Below are 24,301 nucleotides of genomic sequence, written 5' to 3'. Positions count from 1 at the left end.
AACCTCGAGTTCCTCCAGCAGAGTCAAGCACCACCCAGCCCCAGAGAGCCTCTTCACACTAAGAGAGCAAAGGGTCAAGCAAAGGGTGCTTGCTCATCCTGAGTTTTATTTCATCTAGCTGGTCAAACCCCAGGGATGACTGCAGGGTAATGTGACTACACAATACAACACATTGCAGCCTACCAGAAACATATTCTAGAAGAACAGTTCATGGCAGAGGAAAATAAATTCAGTACCACATTACAAAACATGGTGTACAGTAGAATTCAAACTCTGCTTTGGAAAATGTCCATATGTGCATAGGAAGAATAGAGATATTAAAATCAACAGTGTTTAGGTCTGGGAGGTGGAGTTACATCTTTTAAATAGTATTTTTCCTCCTCTTTCTTTCTTTTCTTTCTTTCCCCTTCCTTCCCTCCCCTCCCTCTCTCCCTTCTTTCCTTCTTCCTTTCCTGTTGATGTCCATAAACAGTTTCATTGAAACACATCTCTAATTATTCTTCAAATCTTGTCTTCACTGTTCTTGCACTTTGAAACACCTGTGACGGACTTATAGCCTTCGAAGTCTGAATCACTGGACTGAGAAAGTTTGCCTGATCTGCTTTAGGATGATTATAGTTGTTGTATTTCCCATTAGCTGCCCCTAGATGGCAGAAAAGATCCTAAGCTTCACACACACACACACACACACACACACACACACACACACACACACACACACACACACACACACACACACAACCTATTGCCCAAAAGAGAACTTGCAAATTTCCAATTAAGTTATCCTATAATAGTTGGTTCTTTCAATAGTACAAAACATATTTTCTATGTGTTTCACAAAACCACAAATAAAAAACTGCACTAAAATTTAGATCTATTCCTTCCTAAATATAATAAATATGATGCAATTTGTACTATTAAAGAAAGTCCTTACTTTAAATGTATTTATATATGCATTTATTCCTTCCTGCCTAATAAATATTATACAATATGCACCATTAAAGAGCCTCTCCACTTTTGCTGTATATATATAATGTGCTATTCTCATTACACTAAATATGACTTTTTGAGTTTTCAAGTCACCATTTACTTTAACTGAACTTAAATAGTATTCGAATTTGTTTGATTATCATTTGACAGCATTATATGGACATAACCACAAATTAGAATTTTTTTACAGTCAAATCTGACATAAAGCCCGCATACAAACTATATTGAGACCAGCTAAAAGAAGGATGTAAACTTGTATAGCTGAAAATGAACAATCCTGCTCTTTTCAAATATGGTCTCCTCATTTCTGAATAGGAAGACAAGATACACTGAACCGTTCAGTGATGGAGACCAGGAGTCTGGAACAATGTTTATTTCCACAGCCTTTCCTGACATTTTGATTCCTTTTCTGCAACTTTAAATTATGAACTTTTTGATAGACAGAAAAGGACAAATAGGACAATAGAAAACCCTCTACTGATGACCTAATGTAAATAATTTTGTGGTCTTTATCTTTCTTTTATGATCTGTCATAATTGTTGTTAAATCATTTAAATGTTGCAGACATCCCGAGGCTTCGTGAATAAGTGCCTAAGTAGTTTCTAGAGCATCAACATTTGCCTGTCCTGCCACTAAGTCACTTGAGAAACTTGCATACTACTTCCTAAAGTCCACTGAACATTGAAAACTCCTCTAACTTCCTAACATCTTTTAGTGATATAATATACTGGCATACTGTACATGTGTGTTGGTGTTGAATGTTGATATTGATTTCTCCTTTAAATTAGTGTAGTTCTTAGCACATTTTGTCTATAAATCTTTTTTTGCCAGTTCTGGGGCTTGAACTCAGAGCCTGGGCACTGTCCTTGGACATTCTGCTCAAGGTTAATGCTCAACCATTTGAGTCACAGCAGCTCTTGTGGCTTTTTCTCTGTATGTGGTACTGAGGAATCAAACCCTTGTCTTTGTGCATGCTGGGCAAGCACTCTACCACTAGGCCACACTCCCTGCCACAATTTTGTTTTCTATATGTTCTGTATATATGTACCATAGACCCACATTCCCGTGGAGCCATTTTAGCTATGTCTATCCTTTGCATGTCCAATATAGTACAGGTTGAACCAAAAGGCTTGACACTATGTACCTCTGATGTTGAAAGGCTCAGAAAATCTGAAATATCAGGCCATCTCATTTTGGATAATGTTATTTATTTATTCATTTACCTATTCAAAGCTGGACCTAAGGCTTGAACTCAGGGCCTGGGTGCTATCCCTAGGCATTATCTCTTAGCTTTTTTGCTCAAAGCTATTGTCCTATTACTTGAGCCATAACAACATGTTCAGCTTTTTGGTGATTAATTGGATTTAAAAGTTTCACAGATTTTCCTTCCTGGCTTGGCATCAAACCATGATTCTCAAGTCTCAGTCTCTTGAGTAGCTCAGAAAACAGGCATGAGCCACAGGCACCTAGCTAGGAATGTTAATGTTGATCAACTGAGTATGTTGTTGAACTATCTTTGTAACTTATGATACTTTTCTTTAGTAAATAATCAATGTGGTTACACTCTGATATCAGGAATCAGCTTTCGACCCACTTGAAATAAGAATCTCAGACTGTAGTCAGAATCATAAAAGATGAACAGATAGCAATTTTTTGTTTCTACTTTTCCTTTCTGGGCATTTCCTTGTCAAAAGTCTTCCCTTTCTAATGGAGAAAGGCCCTAGAATTGTTTCAGAAACTTTGAAAGTTCTGGGTTCTTTATCTCTAATTCCCATGTCCATGGTAAGAAGTTGATATAATACTTACTTGCCTTTCTACCGAGGAAAATTAGATTTGCCCTGCCCCCACATTAGACCAAATGCTTGGATTCTAATGCATTTTTTCGGGGGGGGGTCAGTTTGAGGCTTGAACTCTGGGCCTGGGTGTTGAACTCTTCAAGGCTAGTGCTCTACCACTTTAGACACAGTGCCATTTCTGGTTTCCTAGTGGTTAATTGGAGAGAAGAATCTCATGGGCTGGCTTTGAACTGCAATTCTCAGATCTCAGTCTCCTAAGTAGCTAGGATTACAGGCATGAGCCCCCAGTGCCTAGCTTGTTTTTAAATTCTTATAATCAGTTCTTTATTATTTTGAATGCTTAATTCATGATGATCTTTTTGGCCTGTGAAAGCTTTCTGTGAAAGCTGAATACTTAAAACATGCCCTGATTATTCTTCATATAAGTTCTTCTAGGAAATCCTTTGACAGCTAAGACCCTAGGTCTTAGGTATCCCAGGAAATTCTTTGGCTTCTACCCTGTGTCACCCAGAATCAGCAAAAATAAAGTGCTAGATTGCTTCCCTACCCCACCAAATCTTGGTTTAATCCAACAATTGGCATTCAGAATCAGCCTGAAATTTCACAGGGCCTAACCAAGACCATAAAAGCCATGGGGAGGAAACTCCCTCAACTTACAATGCCTGAGCAATTTATCTTACCTTGCGTAGTAGTAATTGGGGGGAACTGCTTCTTGAAAGAATTGGAACTGATATAAATAAAGCCCAATCAGATGCCCAGCAGTGAAAATTGCCAGCAGAACGCAGAGACAGCTGAACAGCAAAGGGTCAAAAGTCCGGCACCAGGACCACCAGGTACACAAGCCCAGGAATACAAAGAAGTAGACAGCTGATGTCAAAGATGGTAACATCATGCCTAAGGAGAAAGAAACACAGTCAGGTAACAGGGAACAGTCATAGAACTTCATCTTTCACTCAGCACATGTACAAATGGAAGTGATGTCATTTTCCTTTCTACATATGAAAATAATCACTCCAGTTTTCAAAATATTCACCACAATCTATCGATGTAAACAGAATATTGCTTATATGTATTGCAAAAAAGTCACACATGAAATAGTAATTTGACAAGTACTCTAAGAAAGCACTTGAAGAAATTATCCCAATGGTAGTTGAGCTGAAAAGATCAATTTTTCACATCTGTAGAATTTACATTTATATTCAAATGTTTCCCTCTTTCTTCTTCTGGAGTCTTTCAGAAGCATATGTAGATCCATTCCATTGTTTTCTTTAGAATCCCTTATATTTTTCTGTTGACTAAGACTTATAATAATATGCATGATGGCAGCTTAAGTCTCATGAAAACTTTGTCCTACCTGGTAAGGTCTCCAGAAGAGGACATGTAAGATCAGGCAACGCTTTATACATATTTTAAAATATTCTTGACCATTTAGAAAGATTACCTCATTGAAATATTGGGTTATTCCTTGAGGAATTTCCTATTTCCTTGCCCTGTCCCATGAAGAAGCAGCTATTTTAATTTAATTTAATTTAATTTTATGTGGCCTGGGTATGTGATAGTATATGGCTTTAACTCAGGACCTGAGCACTGTCTCTTAGTTTTTTCACTCAGATTCTATCACTGGATCCACAGCTTCCCTTTTGGGAGCTGATGGGAGAGAAGATATTATGGATATTTTTCCTGGGGCTAGCTTAGATCTGGGATCCTCAGATCTCAGCCTCCTCAGTAGCTAGGATTCTAGGTGTGAGCCACTGGCACCTGGCCAATTGACTTATTTTTGTCTTTGTAATGGAAACAGTTGGAGTGCTAGTGGGCAGCAGGATGGAAGGAGGGCAAAGAATGAGACAATATTATCATGGAATAAGTAAATGGTGGCCAAAATTGAAAGGAAGTAAGTGTCTGCGGTGGAAGACTGCTATCTAACTTGAGAAGGAAAAGAAATTTACCCTGGAGAACTCAATTAAGATTTCAAATGACTGCATGTATACAGACATGCCTCTGCAATATACTAGTCAGGGGTACATTCACATCACTAATTGAAACAGATCACCATTCAAAGGTTTAGAGGATGAAGAAGAGCTGTTATTCTGCTCTAAACACAGAAAATGAAGTGACTTAGATACGGAAAAAAAGATTATTTGATAGAGAAAACATCCCCAAACACCAAAACTACAAATGAACAGGAAAGGAACTCTCTATGGGTGGTTTGTATATGTGAGTGGCTTTAAAAAGCTTTAGTGTTATTCCAGTGTCCTGGAATAGAATTGTTTCCTTGCTTTTCTTTGCTTTAACCATGCTTTTCATTATTCCTTTACAGACCAACCTGTTTTCTCAGTAGATTCTTAGTAAAGATCATACTCACCTGAGGAGCCCAGTAAGATGGTCACCACAACTTTGCCTGCTGTGGTTATCATGTTGCCAATAAATTCCTTAAGCTTGGAAGCAACTGAGGCCAGCCTGCGGAACATTTTTAACTTTGCACTTTCTTCCATCTCTCCTTCCATCCCATCTCCTTCATCTAAATCCTCCTCATAGATTAGTGCTTCTTCTGAGTCCATTTTTTCTCCTCCAGCCTAAATAGAAAACAAACAAAATATCTTCCAGTGTACATCTTTGATGACTCAACATGGTAGGTGATACAGGTCCCAATTTCTGAATTAACCATACAGGTCAATTTCACCAATCAGGAAGCATTCAGATCACCAGTTTATCCCTAGGTTTCTGATAGCCCTGTACTGAAGTTCAAACATTTGGATCCATCCTGAAGAAGCCATTTCCTAGGAAAGGCCTCTAGTCATAGAATCCTGGGTAGTAACCTATGCGTGCTTGTTTTTGATAGGCAGAAGAAACTGAGACACATCTATTAACAATATCAATGTGGGGATGTCTGGGTTTGAGTCTTCAAATTTAGTTTTCCCTCGAGGTTCTGGTGGTTTAAACAGCAGCACCTAGCTGTCAGCAGGTCATCTCTTAGTTCACCACCTGCAGTGTTTTCTGCCCAGAAGATGAGCAGTCTCCAATTGCTTGGCTACTTATGGCAGTGTTTCTTAACCCTTACATTTCCAGAGATGCCACCCTGGCTGGCTCCTGGTGAGCACAGTGTAACTGCCATGTAGGGGAAACTCAAGGACCACATCTACACACATCTCCCTGTGCTACTTCCCACTGGGAATGCAATGCGGTGGGGATCTTGCTACTTTGTTGAAGTCTTGGTCGGGATTTTTATTTTTGCTCATTAGGAGGGTAAGGAATTTTAACAAATCTCCCATATAAGCAATAACTCTAAGACAAAAGATTCTGCCTAACTTGTGAAGCTGTTTGCATTTGTCCCTAGGCCAATAGCCTGCACATCTGAGGCAGCACAGGGCAGCTGGCCACAGAGCCACAGCACTTAGGCCCTGTCAGACATCTTCAAAGATGAAAGAGAGAAGCCTGGCCTCCAGGTTTCCATGTCACAAGTTCTTTCTGGAGATGTTCAGCTTAAACATTTGCACACTGATGGTGTCTGGTCCTCAGCATGTTTCATTCCCTGGCTGGGAGGGAAAAACCCAGGAAGGATAATACCATGGTTAAGGACATCCTGAATAGCCCTGAGGATTCTGAGAACTTCTGTTGATCAGGGAAGGTACAAACCACAGGAAATTGAGGAATTCAGGTTATAAATACACCTCCACCCTTCCCCCTCCAAATGCACATGCACACATGTATGCACATACACTCACACCCTCATAGACAACATGTACACACCCATGCCATACACACACAAATCCCACACACAACATACCCATAGAGACATATGTATACACATGTATACATACCTATGTCCACATACATGCTTTCAGAAATACACCCCAACAACACATGCATATACACAAACAATCCCTACATACCTATACATACATATACACACATATACAGATGCACCTCACATACTTACACAGATTTTCCCAACATGCATGTACACACCGTTGCACATTATCACCAAATGCACACACCTTTTGGACATGTGCATATGTGCATAGACATGTACACATACACCCCAACAGGACCTCATCTTGGGCTGACTCCTGTTCACACGGGTAAACTGGATTCCACTCTGTTCTATTGCAAGTATTTGGAACTGTGTACTTGTGTTTCATTCACATCCATGGATTTAGCTTAGCACAGTAGAGATAAACTTGAAGAGAACCATGTCTATCCTGAATACACAAAACATTTCCCTCTAAACAATATAATATAATAACCATTTTTATGGTATTTGCATTGTACTTGAACTTAGAAGCCATCTAGGGGTGTTTAAAGAGCATGTGGGGAGATGCACATTTCTATGCACTTTAGGTAAATGACTTGAGAATCCACCTACTTTGCTATCCACAAGGGATCTTGGAACTAGTAACTGTGAACATTAAGAGATCACTGCTTTTATATTTTTCCCCTGAAGCAGAAAAAATATCTCATGCTATTTTTTACAACAATGCTTGTATACATATAAGGCCAGTCCCCCGTCCCCCCCTTTATATGTGTGTGTGTGTGTGTGTGTGTGTGTGTGTGTGTGTGTGTGTGTATGAAGAGATACAGCAACAAAAATGTAAACAACTAAAAGATAAGCCAACAAGTTAAGCATCTCAGGAATAAATGCTACTCAAAAAAGTCACGTAGCATGACATGACTATGACTTAGGTTTCGAACCCAGGGAGGGCCTTCCCAAGGAGGTGAAATTTAAGCAAAGACCTGAGTGTCACAAAGTCACCAGCCATATGGAGGTCCCAGGGGACAGCATTCCTGGCAGATGAGGGAGATGGCCAAAGGCTCTATGGAGTGCCCCGAGGGAAGGGAATGTGTCCCATGCCATAACCTCTCCCACTCCCTCAGAGTACGACTCCTACATTTTCATTCCTCTAATTCTCACTGGCTGGCCATGCTTTATATTTCACAGAGGGAAGATGAGAAAGCTGTGTCTAGTCCATCAGATTACCTCTCCTCTGGCTGCCTATACCCCATACCCTCGGCCTTCCTCTTGGAGTTAGGCAAGCTGTACATGCCTCAGACAGTAGGTGGAAGTACAGCCTAGTCATTGACACTTCAGTCCTGTCTTACTTGGTCTCCATTTCTCTCAGATCGCTCCATTTAAGAAACAATATTCCCTGATTTCTGGCCTTAGCCATACACCCCTCTCTCACAAGTATTCTAACTCCCAAATGAAATTTTCCAAAAATTTTGGGTAGATATTTATTCCATGTGTCCATGCATAATTCCTCTTGAACCTGCTCTGATTGGACTTTGGGCTCTAATAAAGGATATGGTAGGCTTCATTTTACAAAGTACTTCTGTTCTCTAGTGGTTGCCTGGAATGAACATGAGTGGGAAGGAGCAATCAGAAGTGGAGCAGATGATGCTTGGGGGTGTGGGGGGGGAGTTGAGTTGAAGCTGAGAATCTACAGAGTATGGCTTGGCAGTCAAGCTGCCAAACCTGAGGTGGGAATGGCAGGTAGAGAGCCCAAGTCATTCCTGTCTTTATATCTTTTGTTGAGATAGAGCATCTAGAAGACTGTTTCGAAGTTCTGTCTGGAAGTACCAAGCCAGCAGCTAGCACAGTGGGTTGGACAGAAATGGTCCATCTGGGATTCCCTGGCACACTGGTAGATTTTACATGAGGGCTCTGCGGGGTTCCCTTAGAGAGAATTTAGAGGTGGCTCACCTGTATGCTGCCCACCTGAGACCACCTGACCTTCCTAGAAGCCTAGAAGCAGATCATGCAGGGAAAGATATAGGGAACCAGAACCTACAAACTCTTTGCCTCTGGAACTGGAGAACTCTTTGCCTTCCCTGCTAGAGGCCCCCTTTCCTCACACTTAAGGCAGAATCACTATTAGAATCCAGTCTGTATAGCATCACTTTCCTGGTGCCTAGAGGAGTGACACAGGGAAGGTCTCTCTCCTGGTAGGAAGTTTGTTTCAGCTCTTTCCTCACTTCCTTTGAAGAGGAAGGAAAAAAAGAACACATCCAGGGCCTCCTGGGTTAAGTTAACACACTGCAAAGTTTCCTATCAAATGACTTATGATTCAATTACAGAATGGCTACGGATGTAGATGAAATCAAATAGAAGTCTGGTCCAGGAGCCTTAGTGAGGTCACACATATGCATTGGGCTGACCTCTCCTGGGTATTTCTCCCTGTGATTTCTATCAACAGACCACACTGTACTTGAGACATTTGTTAGTTTTATACCACATTCCTGGGGTCCCCTTTTAGAAATGCTTTTGAAACCCTAAGCTGGGAGAGAGAACAGAGTGAGGTGGGCTCTGAAACTCCCTACTGTCCCAGATGGTGGGAGGCAAAACTATCATTCGTCACCTCCATTGGCCTGGCTTCTATGCCCACAGGATTTCCCTCTCAGTGATTCATCTGCTGATATGTAAACAGGAGCCCTCCAAGAGCAGAGACTCACCCCGTCGTATTTACTAACAGAAATCTTGCTTGCTGGAGTCTCCATCTGTCCCTGCTAAAAACTACAACTTGGTCTTTAAGCCAACAAGAAGTAATTGGATACAAAGATTTAATTCCCTTGGTTCCATGAGCTATGTACAACGAAGTGAACCCTACACAGTTTAAAGAGTCAAATGAAAAAGCTTGGAGACTTATTAGCCTTGTCAAAATCTGAGGCGCACAGAAAGACATTTTTAAAGTCCTTTGTTTCATCGCTTTTAAAAAGCTGCTGCTCTCCAAAGGAAATCCTTTCGTTTGTGACACAGGATGAGCCCAGAGGATTTATACTAAGAGACATAAGCCAAGCTTGAAAAGACTAACACTGTATGATCTCACACAGCATAGGGGAATCTAATGTCAACCTCCTAAGTTGATTCCACAGAGTGGAATCGTGTTTGTCAGCTGCGAGGGTAGGGAGGTGTGCAGAGAAAGAAGAGAGACTGGCCAAAGGGTATAATGTAACACTTGAGTAGGAGAAAGTTTTCTAGTTACAGATGGTACACTGTGGTGGGCCACTGTATTTACTAATGTATTGTGTATTTCAAAATAGCTAAAAGAGATTATTTTAAATATACTCAATACAAAGAAATAAGCATTTCAGCTAATAGCTGTGCTAAAAGTGCAAGACTTGATGAGATTATACCATGACTTAATCAAGAATATAGCAAATTGAATGCTATAAATATTATAAATGCTCTTAGCAACTACAAATAAATTTTAAAAAACACCATGAATACTGCAAAACATCCTTGATTCCAAGCTTTGATCCCCTGCTTTAGGAGATCTCAGCCTCCTGAGTAGCTGAGATTGCAGGCATGAGCCATGTATGCCCAGCAGGGTAGAACTCTCATTTTATATAGTGCTGTGGAATTAGCTTCATACAAAGCTTCTTTTTCTCTGTATCCAGATAAGAGCCTAACTACAAATCAGCTTTCACATCTCACCCTAATTACTACAAGCTGTCCTTTCTAATCTTTTGACACAGAGGACATAATTATTTTTGGTAGGACCCAAGCATTCATGTTTCCATATCCCTAACACTATATAATCCCATCTTAGGAGGAACAAATACTAAAATAAGAAGGGCCATTTGGGGATGGTCAGAAGCAAGGTTCACCCAGCTCAAACAGACCTCCTAGAGCATTATGGGATTGGGTTCTAGGAGCATGTGATGAAAAAGCCCCTTGGTGGCCATGCTGGACCCTATACCCGAGCTGTTGTTGGTGAATCTTACAATGGAGTGGAATTCACAACAAGCACGGTAGGAATACAACTTGTTTGAGCAAAAGCTCAGCAGACTCCCTTCCTGAGAAAATATTCTGAAGAAGTCTCTGTAACCTTCTTTAGGCTTCAGTGACGCTTCTGACTCCAGAGGAAAGCTTTATGTTTGATGGAAATCTGTTTCTTTTTCCCTATGGTGAAAACTAAACTTTAAAACATTTCTTTAGAAGTTTATCATATTCACATATAATGAGCCAAAAGGACTGGGAGATATAGGGAGCATTTTTCTCAAGTGTCACCATTGTTTATGCATTGTTTGTTATTAAAAGTTAACAATTTATCTTAGCAGAATGGGCTCAGCTCAACAGATGAGCCAAAGAAAGGGAGGCAACGGTGTTGAGACATACAGCAGACAACAAATGGCCTTTCCAGTATTCCCTGAGAAGGCAGGAAGTAGGAGAGAGGAAGGCAGAGTTATTTGTGAGTGATCACGTGTGTTATGCAAGCCTAACGTGACAGCATTTCACAGATGAAGCAAATATTATGTTCTTTGGCTAGACTTGCTTTGGGGAAGATTATTTTTCCTTACTTATAAAGGCAGTTTTATTACTTGCCTATTCCACCTGGAAAAGTGAATATGTAGGTTTCTCTTTCAAACTCCATATAGAGAGCAATGAGAGTTTAATAAAAGACAGGCACAGACTAAGATGACATGGACCAACTAGATTGTTAGCCGTAAGTCCTGACAGTCCTGTTTCTAGCACACACCCTTTAAACCTGAAAGTTCATAGCTGTAGGACCTATTTTGGCCCCAGAGTAACACTTCTTGCTTTATATCTATTTTCTCTTATAGGAAGTATCTAAGTTTGGCCCTTTTACATGACACATCCCACATCCTGGTGCTTTTCTGGAAATTAAAAAAAAAAAGTGAAGACAAAAGCAGTCTTCTGACAATAGACAAGTCTTTCCGGTCTCAAAAGTTTCCTGAAAGACACATAACACATAACTCATATAATCATTTGTAATAAATTAAGAAACATTTAAAAATATCTTTACACATGTGTTATAAAGGTATAAAGGTTGAGTGTAGCTAAAGCTGTTTGTCCAACAGTCTTCCCTTCTTCCCCATCCATATCCATCCATCCATCCATCCATCCATCCATCCACTTACCTATCTACCTACAAATTCATCTATCCTCTGTCCATCCTTTTGTCTTTCCATTCATCTACCCATCTATCCATCCATTTGTATACCCATTCATACATGCGGCCAGCTAGCCAGCCATCCACTCACCCATCCATTAATATACTTACCCACCCACCAATCCACCTGTTTACCAGTCCATTTATCCACCCATCCATCCATCCATCCATCCATCCTCTCACTCCTCCAATACTTATCCTCCTATCATCACCTTATTATCAAGCACAACCTCTACTTCAATCGAAATCTTGAGTTCAGGATGCAGTAGAAAAGAGAGCCTGGAGGGCATCCTTAGGAGAGGACCACGAAAGCTCAGTAGCTATGTGTATATGATCATATAAAATAAAGCTTATGAAATTGAAAACAAAAGAATTTTTATATTACTTTTTGTGTTGTTTTCTTCTTTTTCTTTTATTTTTTCTTTTTAAATTTATTTTAATGTCAGGGTAATGTACAGAGGGGTTACAGCCATTCATCAGGTAGTGGGTGCATTACTTCTCACATATTAACACCACTTCTCATGTTTTTTCCCATGTTTCCATCACCCCTCCCCCTCCCAATCATCTTGTTTTCCCCTTTCCCTTCTCTATTTCAATAAACAAATAAATGCATATATAATATACCAGGTGTTTTTTCCTTTTTATTCTATTTTTTCTCTTTTGTTGCTGTTTATGATTTATGTACGTTTTGTCTTTTTTAAAATTTTATTTTACTGTCAGGGTGATGTATAGAGGGGTTACAGTTATATTTGTAAGGAAATGAGTATATTACTTCTTGAATATTGTTACCCCCTCCCATGTTTTCACCCATTTCCTTCCTCCCCACCCCCTGAGGGAAAAAAGTCAGGAGAAAATGAGGAAAGAGTGGAGAAGTGACACTGTCTTAAAAGAAATGTACTCATTACTAGCCTTATATAATTACAACCCCACTGGGTATCACCTCTGCAATAAGGAGATATATATATATATATATATATATATATATATATATATATATATATATAGAGAGAGAGAGAGAGAGAGAGAGAGAGAGAGAGAGGGAGAGAGAGAGAGGAGAGAGGAGAGAGGAGAGAGGAGAGAAGCGAGGCAGAGGCAGAGGGAAAGAGACAGAGAGAGACAGAGAACCTTCACAGAATATCTAGTACTCAGGGGAAATAAGCCAAGTATATATAACTCGATAAAGCTGAAATGTAAGATCCTAAGGACATTGTGAGTGGAAAGGATTGGACCTGTCTGCAGGGATTTGGAAAGCTCTACTTGACTTATTCCCAAAGTTGATGTGATTTTAATGAGGAAAAAATTCTTGGCAAGCAAATAAAAAAGAATAAAGATAATCCTTGTTAGATATCAGTTGCAGATCGCCTGACACATAGTGGGAACCATACAGAAGAAATGTCCAGTAAGTGAACTCCTCTTTGGATGAATAACATGTTCTTAGCTTCTAGGGAATGGCTGATCAAAACAACATTGAGATTCATTCTCACCACAGGTGATAAGGTTTTCTTGATAATAGCCACCATCAAGAAAGAAAATAACAACAGATGCTAACAGGGATGTGGCCAAAGGGAACTATTACATTGTTGGTGGGAGTGAAAACTGGTTCAATCATTCTGGAAAGCAGTATGGAGGCTCCTCAAAAGACTAAACAGGGACCAGGAGTTTGGCCTAGTGGTAGAGTTTGATTCCTCGGTACTGGAAATGGTGCTGTGGTTCAAGTGGTAGAGCTCTAGCCTTGAGAAAAGTCCAAGGACAGTGCTCAGGTCCTGGGTTCAGGCCCCACGACTAGGAAAAAAAGACTAAACAAAGAGCTCCCCTATAACCTGGCAACCCTACTCCTGGGCATTTACCTAAATGATCACAAACCAGACCATACTAAAGCTACCAGCACAATCATGTTCATTGCAGCATTGTTTACCATAGCTAAGATATAGAATCAAGCCAGATGATGTTTCTCAGTAAATGAATGGATCAAAAAATATATATGCACAATGGAATTCTATGTTTCACTAAGAAAGAATGGCATTGCCCCATTTGTAAGAAAATAGAAAGACTTAGAAAAAATCATATTAGGTCTAGTAAGCCAGACCCGAAGAAACATAGGCTCCATGGTTTCCCTCATTTGTAATAGTGTATGCCTAGAATAGTCTTAATAGAGGTTCAGAATATTTCAAAAACTATGTAATTATGACCACATAAATGATACTAATCAAAATGATTTCTTTGATATGGAAAGAACAGTTTTCGTGGTTATTCTCTCCCTCTCTCTCTCCCAGTTATTTCATTTTTTTTCTCCTCTGGTTTATTTCTCCTGGTTACGGTTTCTGATTTTGATACCCTTTTGTCTTGTGTATAAGTTTATCTGATTTGGGAAAGAGAAGGGTAATCACAGACAAGGGGTAAACCAATTCAACAGTGATACTGACACCATGTTGGAAATGAACTTTAAAACTTGGGGGGAGGGGAGTCCTAGGGAGAGGGTAAGGGAGAATACGAGGAATGAGTAATACTATTTAAAAGGAAATGTACTCATTACCTTAATATGTAACTGTAACCCCTCTTTACATTGCCTTTGCAACCAAAAAACAAGCAAAAATAGGCCTGCCAACATATAGCTGCACCCCATATCTCTGGAGATAAAAACTTTTGAGCCACACTTGACCTAAGTCATATTCTTGTTCTTTGATTCCTTCAGTTTATATTTGGATTGCTTTGAACAAGCTTCTGTGTGAATCAGTTAGTGTTTCGTCAATGAACTTGGTAAGCATATGAGCACTACGAAGTGTGCAGTTTTCATTGATTTTGTCATGTTCCAGTCTACAACAGAGAATAAGATAGTAAGGATCCTCATCCTCATAGACTTAGTGTGAGAGAGGTGCTAATTACCAATGCAGAGCAGTATGGAGAATAACGACAGGTTATGATCTTAACAAAGCAGGTACAGCAATAGCTGGTATTCTGGGAAGCTCATGTGGGAGATCAGAATCTGCCACGAAGGGACCCGGAACTCTGTAACTTCTCTAAGTTTCCATGCAGATACTTTGCTTTTGTACGTTGCTGAATAAAGTCACCTATCATTTATTCCAAGAACAGAAGAAAATACTCTTAAGAATTTGTAAAAATATTGTTTTAGAAATCTCCTTACGGACTAAAAAATCCTTTGACATTTTGATTCCTTGATAAAGGCAGAGAACAGGTACTGTTATACATGGCCAATAAATGGATAAAATAAGACAAAAATATTTTGTAATTGTCCTCCCTCCCTCCCTCCCTCCCTCCCTACCTCCCTCCCTTCCTTTCTTCCTTCCTTCCTTCCTTCCTCCCTTCCTTCCTATCTTCCTTCCTTTATTTCTTCTTTCCTGGAAATAACATCCTCCCTAGAACAATCACAGGACAGGTTTTCATTCGGCACAAGTCATAAAATGCAAGATTTGCAAGACACCTGGGCAGCTATCCAGTTCTTCACTGCCCTGAATGGTTCCATGTTGCAAATAATTGCTTTGTCTACTTGAAAAGCAGGTCTAGGAAATTTAAAGCCAGTGGCTTCAGAGGCAATCTCAGGTTGGAATGGAGAAAATGTATAATGCCTAATTAGAAGGCATCAATAAAGACTGATTTCTCCCTTTCTTGCTCATTTTTTCTCTGTAAAGAAACATTAACTAAGGTCTGAAAGCTGAAGTAGAAAGCACAGCGTGGTTGGTCATTTATCTCAGATGTCACCACAGCCCAAGAGGTGTGGTAGATAAGAGAGCAGAGGGCAAAACCTGAGATTCAGAAGGAGCTTGCCAAGAACATTAGCAGGGTCTAAATTCTGCACCCCCCAAATGTTGGCAATTAATTGAACTTTTGCTGGTATCAAGGCCTTCTGCTTGCTCTCCTACTTGAGCCATACCTCCATCACTGCTTTTTGTTGTTTATTTTGAAGATGAAGTATCATAGACATTTCTGCCTGGGCTGGCTTTTGGAGATAATCGAACACACTTTTCTGCCTAGGATGGCTGCCAAGTGAACTAAGGACACCTGGAAGAGTATATGCTTTATACTTCATGTTTCTATTTGTTTGATTTGTCTGGCTATTAAAAAGATATATTTCGATGACTTGAAGGGTTAGGCGGGGTTGGACTAGATGGAAAAAAGAAGGAGGGAAGAGGAGACACTGATTATTACACAATATACACATAAATTAACATCATGAATTGGAATCCTCTTGAATAACTATTTAAAGATACAAAGTTAATTGAATTTAAAGAAACTTTGTAAAGATACATCTAAGTAAGCAAGATATGACTGTAATTGCTACTGGATAAAAAACTGAATCTGTCAGAAATGTGGTTTAAAAACACGTGAAATTTTATTTGCTTAAAAACATCAGGCTTCAAAACTATGGTTGCAAATAAAGCAACATACACATGACATCAGTCTAGTATTGTTTCATTGCGAGATAACACTTTCTACCTAATTTTGCTTTCACAATATAAAGTTTTATAAGCAAAATATTGGAGGATAACCTATTTTTTTGGCTCTGACTGGTGGATCTGTTTCTGAATGAAAACACACAAAGGAAATGAATCATGTCTATCCAGATAGAACTTCTTTGAGGTGAGAGATGGGGTACTTTGCTTAGGTCTGTCTTCTGTGCAATTTCAGAGCAAGCCAAAGGCAACTGAGATGGCTTTGTGGCTTCCACTTTTCCCAGGTACTTTCCATAGAAGCCTGGGATTGGTGAACACTTCTCAAAGCTTCCTTATCACATCAACCAAGACCCAAAGACAGCAATCCTGTCCTGATGTTGGCTGCTACTTTAAAACAGTGCTACAGCTGGAAAAGAATTCTCTTGGGCTCCAGAGGATTAATCTTGCCATTTCTCCACTGAGATAAATGAAAGAAGAAACAATGCCAGCAAACACTATTCTTCCAGCATCCTCAAAAACCAAACATTCTGGAGTGTAAAAGCCAAGAGTTATAAGCAAGAGGAAGTATGTTGGGCCCTTGAAAAATAAAATAAATTCTTCTGCTTATTTTGGCTGTGTGTTCCCATTCCTTTCAGACTCAAGTCCAGATTGTTACAAGCAGGAATTATTTCCCTGTAGATTAATTGGGAAGAATTCACCTAGCATCTTGTTTCTCTTAAGTTATCTAGTGGACTGGAATGGCCAAGAAAATGGAAAATTAGTATCTATAATTTAGTTGAGGAGGAAAATAGCCCCGCTATTTGCCATAGTAGTTTCAAAGCTGGAAATGAAAGATGTCTAGAATATTTTGTTATCTTTAGGTAATGTAATTAATAATACATAAGTTTTGGATATTTAAGCCTAAACATAAAAATGGGGTATGGTACAGGAGGAAACATGATTTGAGAATTAACCCATGCTCTCCAGAAAGAATTAATGTGTTCTCTAGAGGTAAAACCCTCACTCAGAGCTTAACTGCCTTTCTGGGGGTCAGCAAGTATTTCCCTAGCCTTGGCAAGCCAAACAGAGTCTATGATTAACGATGAATGTTGTCTTCATAAGAAGTCTTGTAGTTCACTGATCTGTTATGATTGGCACAGATCACTTGTTTCACCTCAAAAACACTGTCCAAATTAAGCTTCTAAGCTTCTGTAAGTCTTAGAGGAGCCCAACTTTGAAATTGCCCCACTACCTCTCAAATCAAAGAACGGCATAAAGAAACAGCAACTTTTAAGCTACTAAAATGAGCAAGCACTGTGGGGGTGGGTGTTTAGAAGGGTATGAAGGGGTAGTGACTTTGTTTGACAGTTTCTTTGGTATTGGTGACAACTATGTGCTAAGTGATTAATGCCTTTGTTTTTTTCTGGTGTGGAGATGGATCATTCCACTGTGTAGCAAAGAAGAGAATCAACAGTTGTCTGAAATATGACACAACCATCATTGCTAGATAACTCAATCAACATGAATATTTTTCAACTCCAACTGTGATAGGAAAATAACTGACAAATTATCATCTCTTAATAATACAATGTCCTAAGCTTGCAAAACCTGAGTTATGAGTTAGATTGCTCACACATGTTACTTTAGCTACTTAGGAGGCTAATATCTGAAGATCTGAGTTCAAAGCCAGCTTAGGCAGACAAATCTGAGAGACTCATATCTCCAATTAGCTAGCATAAAGCTGGAAGTTGACCAAACCAAACCTGAGTTAATGGATTTATTTCCACCCAACTAGGGACAATTAGTAATGATTAAAAAGAATCTTAACACTGTACATAGTGTAAAATCCAAATGTAAAACCAGATATTCAACATTTTAGTTCCCTGTCTTAAAATTGTAAAGTCAAAAGCAAATCACTTTTATAGCTTTCTCCTGTTTTAGGAGTTGTAAACTTGAGGGGAAAAAATCTCCTCAGAAGCTGCTTTGCTTTAATTGTCTTTTACACTTTGCAGCTTTTTGCCCTAAAAAACAGCAGAATATCGACACATAATATGATTCCATATCTTCAACTCATAAAGTTTATGGCAATAGAGTTTCTAGTTTCAATAGGATGGGATGGAATTATATCTTTCCTTTACTAGTTACTTTCCTTTAAAGCATATGAGGCAATTTTCTGCCTTTTTATGAAGGACAAATCATTTAATATAATTGAAACCCTTCTTCCTTTAGCTCTTTCTTAGCGGTTTACATTATTAAAGCAAACAATGTCAATTAATTTTAGTTTTACATGTTTAATTTCTCCCCACAACCTGTGACTAAAAACATCTGGGAGTTGTATCTTGTGTTAAATATCTAGTCTAAGTATTTTTAAATAACTTTTTTCTTTGTCAATTTAAGCTCTGTGTTAAAAAGCTCAATGGCTTTGTAGAAATGAGGGATACCTCAGATTTTGTGACATAGTAAGTTATTATTATCATGTAACAGTATTCCAGAGCAAGCCCCAGGACATTGTGACAGGTGTCTGACCTGTTCCCACACACCATGACAGAAACAAGAACACATTTCTGGTCCAACAGCTGTGTCTGAAACCTTTCCACAAGCTAACAAACACACAGTTCACTCATTATTTGTGCCACTCTTTAAGTTCTCCTACCTTTAAAAGTATAGGATTATATTTAATTATTAGTCATCTTCAAAATCACTTAACCAAGGCAATAAAACTTGGAGGGGCAAGATACAGGGGAAAACTTCAAGGGAAAACTAATATTCTCTTTCACTAAAACCCACTAGATGCGACTTCTTTGCTGAATATTTTGCAATAACTAAGGTTTCCAGACCAAGTGGGTCAGAATTCTGTGCATGACTTTTCGGTGTTGGGCACTTGAACTAATACAAGGCAATTGCTTGGGTGTGATGAAGAACCATGGGGTGAATGCTGGCTCCTAGCTGCTGAGGGCCTCGTGAAGGGCTGATGTCAAGTCTCCTGTATCTGTCTCCTCATCTCTGAGGTCTGGGAGAGGACATGTGTCTGGGGCGATGCCTTTGGCAGGGCCATTCATGCCAGTGCATAGTTGGCCATCCTCTGCTCTGCCCCTTTAGCTCTTACTGTCCTGTTCTATGTATCTATCATTCAAAGAAGGATGAATCACAGCCCTATCATTCAAAGAAGAAAGACACATGGAGTCAGACTTACCAATTCTTCCTCTTCACACTCTGAATTATACTGTGCTGCTTCTTCTGTCTCTGGCTTCTGAACAATGTTTCTGCACACAAGCCAGATGGTCAGACTTGCAATGAACATTCCAATATCAGGCACAAACACCCTGATGCCATTGCCAGCATCAGCTCCTTTTAAGCTATGAAGGAAAAAAAATGAGAAGAGGACATTTAGTAAGTTCTTCTAGTTGTATTATTCTATTCAGTTTTAATGATTTCAAGTCAAAGGTGCTCAATTTCTACCCAGTAAGTCTCAGAAAGCTTTGCACTGACTTTGGCATCTTATGAAATCGATTGTTCAGGAAGATCCCAGCATTTCACGGTAGTTGAAGAACTACAAAGAACTCTAAGTCAATGGTTACTCCTAATGAATGCTAGCCAATTATATTGCTGTTAAATAAGGCACATGAGCAGTAAGAATACGACTGCTTGTGATGTAGGTGAAGCAATTAACAACAAAACAGATGTTAGCAGCTAGAAAATACCTTATCCTAAATGTAAATCAAAGCCAACAGGTAAAATGGAGAAGACATGAAATCCATCCTCTAATCTGGGATCACATGATTATTTTGTGTCTAAGTTGCTATTATTTCTCATATTATTCAAAGACAGGTAGACCTCGATTAATTCTTCCAATCTCAGGGAAGAATATTCAATTTAGGATAAGAAGAGTCCTCATATCTAAATATACCTACAGCTAAAAATATTAAGTCTCAAAAATAAATCCCCAAAGAAAGGTAGGTTAAAGAGAAACTTCTCTGAAGAGGAAATAAGAATGGCCTATAGACACATGAAGAAATGCTCTTGACATCTCTGGCCATAAAAGAAGTACAAATCAAAACAAGTTTGAGATTCAAGCCCCAAGACTGTCAAAAAAAAAAGAATAGAACATCAAAGAAGGAAATGTTCATCAGAGATAAAACTTGATCAGGGACATGAATCAAAAGTCAGGGGCAAATAATATATATGTATTTGTGAATGACTGTCATGCATATCCTTTTGTTTAACTCTTCTCTAAATGACTTGGAACAATGCAAATACTATTGAACGCAACTGTATTGCTTAGAGAAGTGAAAAAGTCTGTGATGTTCAACACAGATGTAATTTTTTCCCTGAGTATTTTCAGTCTGTGGTGGTTGAGTCACAACTATGGGACTTGTAGGTACAGAGGGCTGACTAAATATGTATTTATATCCACTTTGTGTGATTGCATTTTATACTCATTGACATTATCTGTATTTAAAAGAATAATAAATAACATGACCTTCATCAGTTGGAGATGACCACTATTAACATTTACACAATAAAAATATCTGAGTAAGATCTCTACTTCCTGAGTACTTTGTTTAGGCTAAATAAGAGATATTTAATCTAATTAATCCTGAATAGAGTTAGGTATCTTTACCTGTCATTCACATATGGAAAAGAAAACCCTGCCAGATTCTGATAGTGCACTCCTGTAATCCTAGTTACTTAGAAGGCTTCAATCTGAGGATCCTGGTTCTAAGCTAGCCTGAGCACAAAAGTTGTAGAGACTCTTATCTGCAGTTTAACTTGGAAAAAATGCCCAATGAGTATATGAGTGTACATGTATTTATATGTGTGTATGTATGTATATGCACGCACTAATAATGGGGATTGAACTCAGGGCCTGGGCATTCCCCCTTAGTTTTTTTTTTCCTGCCCAAGACTAGTGCTCTTTCACCTGAGCCACAGCTCTACTTCTGGCTTTTTACTAGTTCATTGGAAATAGAACCTCAGACTTTCCTACCTGGATTTGGGTTCCAAATCTCAATTCTCAGATCTTAGCCTCTCAAGTAGCTAGGATTATAGGTGTGAGCCATCAGCACCCAGCAACATTATATCATTAAAGCATCTTTGTGCAAAATAATTGAGGCACTTCATGAAATTCACAAAGAAAGTGAAGTTGTGGGGAAAAGTTCTTTTTTTAAATTGCTGTTGTGATGTACAGAGAGGTTATAGTTACATTCATCAGGTAATGGGTACATTACTTCTTGAACATGTTTTTATTTTACCAATTCCCTTCCCCTACCCCCTCCCACTCATCTTGTTTCTCTCTTCCTTTCCCTTTTTCAAATAAACAAATAAAAACATATATAATATATCAGGTACCATATTCAGATATAGTAACAACATGAGATAAACCATAAGGGGAAAAGAATAAAAAATAAATAGCTTCACATAGTACATTAAGAACAACAATCACAAATATAAAGCTCTTGTTTCCATATCCTGGAGTTCATTCATATTAAGTGACGTAAGCATGACCCAAAGAAACACAGGCTCCATGTTTTTCCTCATTTATAACTATTAGTATATGTCCAGAATTCTCCCAGCATAGGGTCATAATAGCTCAAAAGCTATGTATACATGGTCATATAGGATGAGGCTAAGTAAAAAGTTATCAAAGAAAAAAAAAGAAAAAAGTTATTAAAGAAAGGTAATGTGCTCTGATGTGAGCTCAGTTTCTTGCACACAATACAGCGGAGAAAAGCCAGAACTTGGCTTTTCCCACCTGTGGATTTCATTAAGTGTCCAATTTGCTGTTGCTTTGAGTCAACAGCCTAAGCTTTGTGCTTTGTGGTCCCCAAAGAGACATTTTGTGGCATACACGTACTGAAGAATGAAATGAACATAGCTTGCAAAAGCAATCATACCACCTGCTGTGGTAAAACCCAGCTACAGGCTCCAGGGCTGGGCTCTGATTTTCATTTGAAATAGAGTCAGGCACTGAGGTACTAAGCTATAAACTTGCCTTGTAGATTTAATGTTCATATACTGTCATCACAGAAACAATGAGACTTTTGAAGAGCATAATAAAGTGTATATAAAATGAACAGGTAGGTCATAGAGTAATTGATATATCATTCAGAGTCCCTCTTTTCAATAAAACTTTCTTTTTTGTTTTGATCATTGTTTTATAAAGAATATTCATTTCAACTGAAATGTTCAGAACGCTGTGCAGTAAAAGTAAGACAAGGAAAATAGTCTGGTGAAAAAAAGTGTTAGAAAGCCTGGTACAAGTAGCTTATGCCTTAATCCTAGCTACACAGGAGGCTGAGATCTTAGTATCAAGTTCAAAAAAAGCAGCCCAGGGAGAAAAGTCCATGAGACATTTATCTTGAATTAACCACCTAGAAGCCAGAGTAGATCTGTGACTCAAGTGGTAAACTTCCAGACTTGAGTTTGAAAAAGCTAAGCATTAGTATTCAGGCCTTGAGTTAAATCTCCAGTATAATCACATGGCAAAAAAAGGTGTTAGAAACTCCTAATTCATATTATTATCCTAAAAGACTTGAGAAGATCTGAAGTAGAACAAATGATTTGAATGTATTGAGCTGTGTTTCTCAAATTTATTTGACCACAAAATAACATCTGGCATCTATGACATTCTATAGATTTTGAGAGACACTAGCTGAGACCATGCTCATCGGTCTAGATTTTTTTTAACAAAATTAGATGGCTAAATTAGAAACTATACTAAGGTACACAAAGACAGGCCCAGTCTAGCCTGTACAGCCTATAACAGTATCCTGATAATTGTCTCAGGATGCCCCTCTGCCAGTCAAGCTTCCACATTGCTCCCAGAGTTTAATTTCTAGAAGCATTGAGCTGATGATGCCCAGTCTTGTAGCCTCAGAAAACACCCATTTTGCCTAGGCAGGGAACTAAGTTCTTGTTTCCCCAGGACTTGATTGCCTTATATCTCACTATGATTTCCTTCTATCCTCAATTTGTTTCTCCTCCCAACTAGCATGCAGATAAGAATGCGTTTTCAATTCTCTTCTGAGCTGGGCAGGGTGGTTCATGTTATTAATCTGAGCATTTAAGAGGCTGAGTCAGAAGGACTGTAAATCTGAGGCCAGCAGACGTTACGAAGAAAACAAATCCAACAAACAAATGTTCTTGCAAGTCTCATTCATAGCATCCCCATTGTAGAGTCCTTTCAAACTTGTTATTCAGCTACATGGTCCACAAATAACTGATTTCTTGCTATTGAAACCTGTGCTCTGCACACACTGGGGTTGAAAATGACTAATGCTTGGGTCAATCCCTTGTTTACCAGTGTACCCAGTACCAGGCTTCCTTCTAGTTTATCACTGGGTCCTGGGGACTTTCAGTGTGTGGAACAGTATGCATGACTCAGAGGACGGCTCAATGCATGTCGGCCCAAGACACTGTGGCCCTTCAAATATTCACTGTGCTTCCTAGAAATGAAGATTGCACAAACATGACTGATGAATTAGATAAGATAGGACCACAAAACCCCTCGTCATATAGTTTGTGGAAAATAAAGCACTAACATTTGTGAGGAAAAGGTTATTATTGCCCAGGAAATGGCATGAAGATCACAGGATCCATGAATAAAACCCCAGTTGTATTTACAGAAAGATTTAATTGTCAAAATTGGACATTTTAAAGTATTAATGAAAATATTTTATGCATCTAGATGCACGTTTGCCTGAGATCCTAGCCACACAGAAAGCATGGGTAAGACTCACAGTCCAGACAAAAAAAAACATGTGAGATGCTATCTAAAAAAAGTAACTAAAGCATAAAAAGGCTGGGTAACAATCCAGTGACAGATCCCCCCTCCCACCCTTACCTACACACACACACACACACACACACATACACACATACTCATACACACATACTTACATATATATATATACTTTATTTTAGTATATATGTAAGAGAAACATTTAAAAATAATTGCTGTTGTGTTATCTATGAATATTAAATGGATCAATCTGGTAGAAATCTTCATCATTACTTTAAAAATATTAAGTTTTTACTCATCACCATATACTAAAGTATTGAGTATGGGCCATAATGGTTTATCAAAGAAATGGAAAGATAAGGCAAGGTCAGATTGCACTAAGCTTAGAGATTTTTTTTGAAAGAGTTCACATAGCCAGACTTTAAAGATATGGAGCAAAGGAAGAAAGACCCTGATTATGAAGGCCACTGAGCCACA

General features: G+C 38.8%; 1 protein-coding gene across 1 annotated transcript in view; it reads right to left on the bottom strand.

Moving 5' to 3' along the window:
* The window catches only part of LOC150039894 (piezo-type mechanosensitive ion channel component 2-like), a 172,189-nt gene that overhangs the window by 143,259 nt on the left and 4,629 nt on the right, over positions 1 to 24,301 (bottom strand). Inside the window, 3 exon segments of the mRNA XM_090327524.1 lie at positions 3,467 to 3,680; positions 5,149 to 5,359; positions 19,277 to 19,439. Coding sequence (XP_090183650.1) covers positions 3,467 to 3,680; positions 5,149 to 5,359; positions 19,277 to 19,439 — 588 coding nt within the window.

Source organism: Megascapheus bottae, unplaced genomic scaffold (genome assembly GCF_031878675.1).
Source record: "Megascapheus bottae isolate mThoBot1 unplaced genomic scaffold, mThoBot2.hap1 HAP1_SCAFFOLD_208, whole genome shotgun sequence".
Lineage (NCBI taxonomy): Eukaryota > Metazoa > Chordata > Mammalia > Rodentia > Geomyidae > Megascapheus > Megascapheus bottae.
The sequence above is the reverse complement of the archived record's forward strand: the minus strand, read 5'-3'. Positions and strand labels throughout refer to the sequence as shown.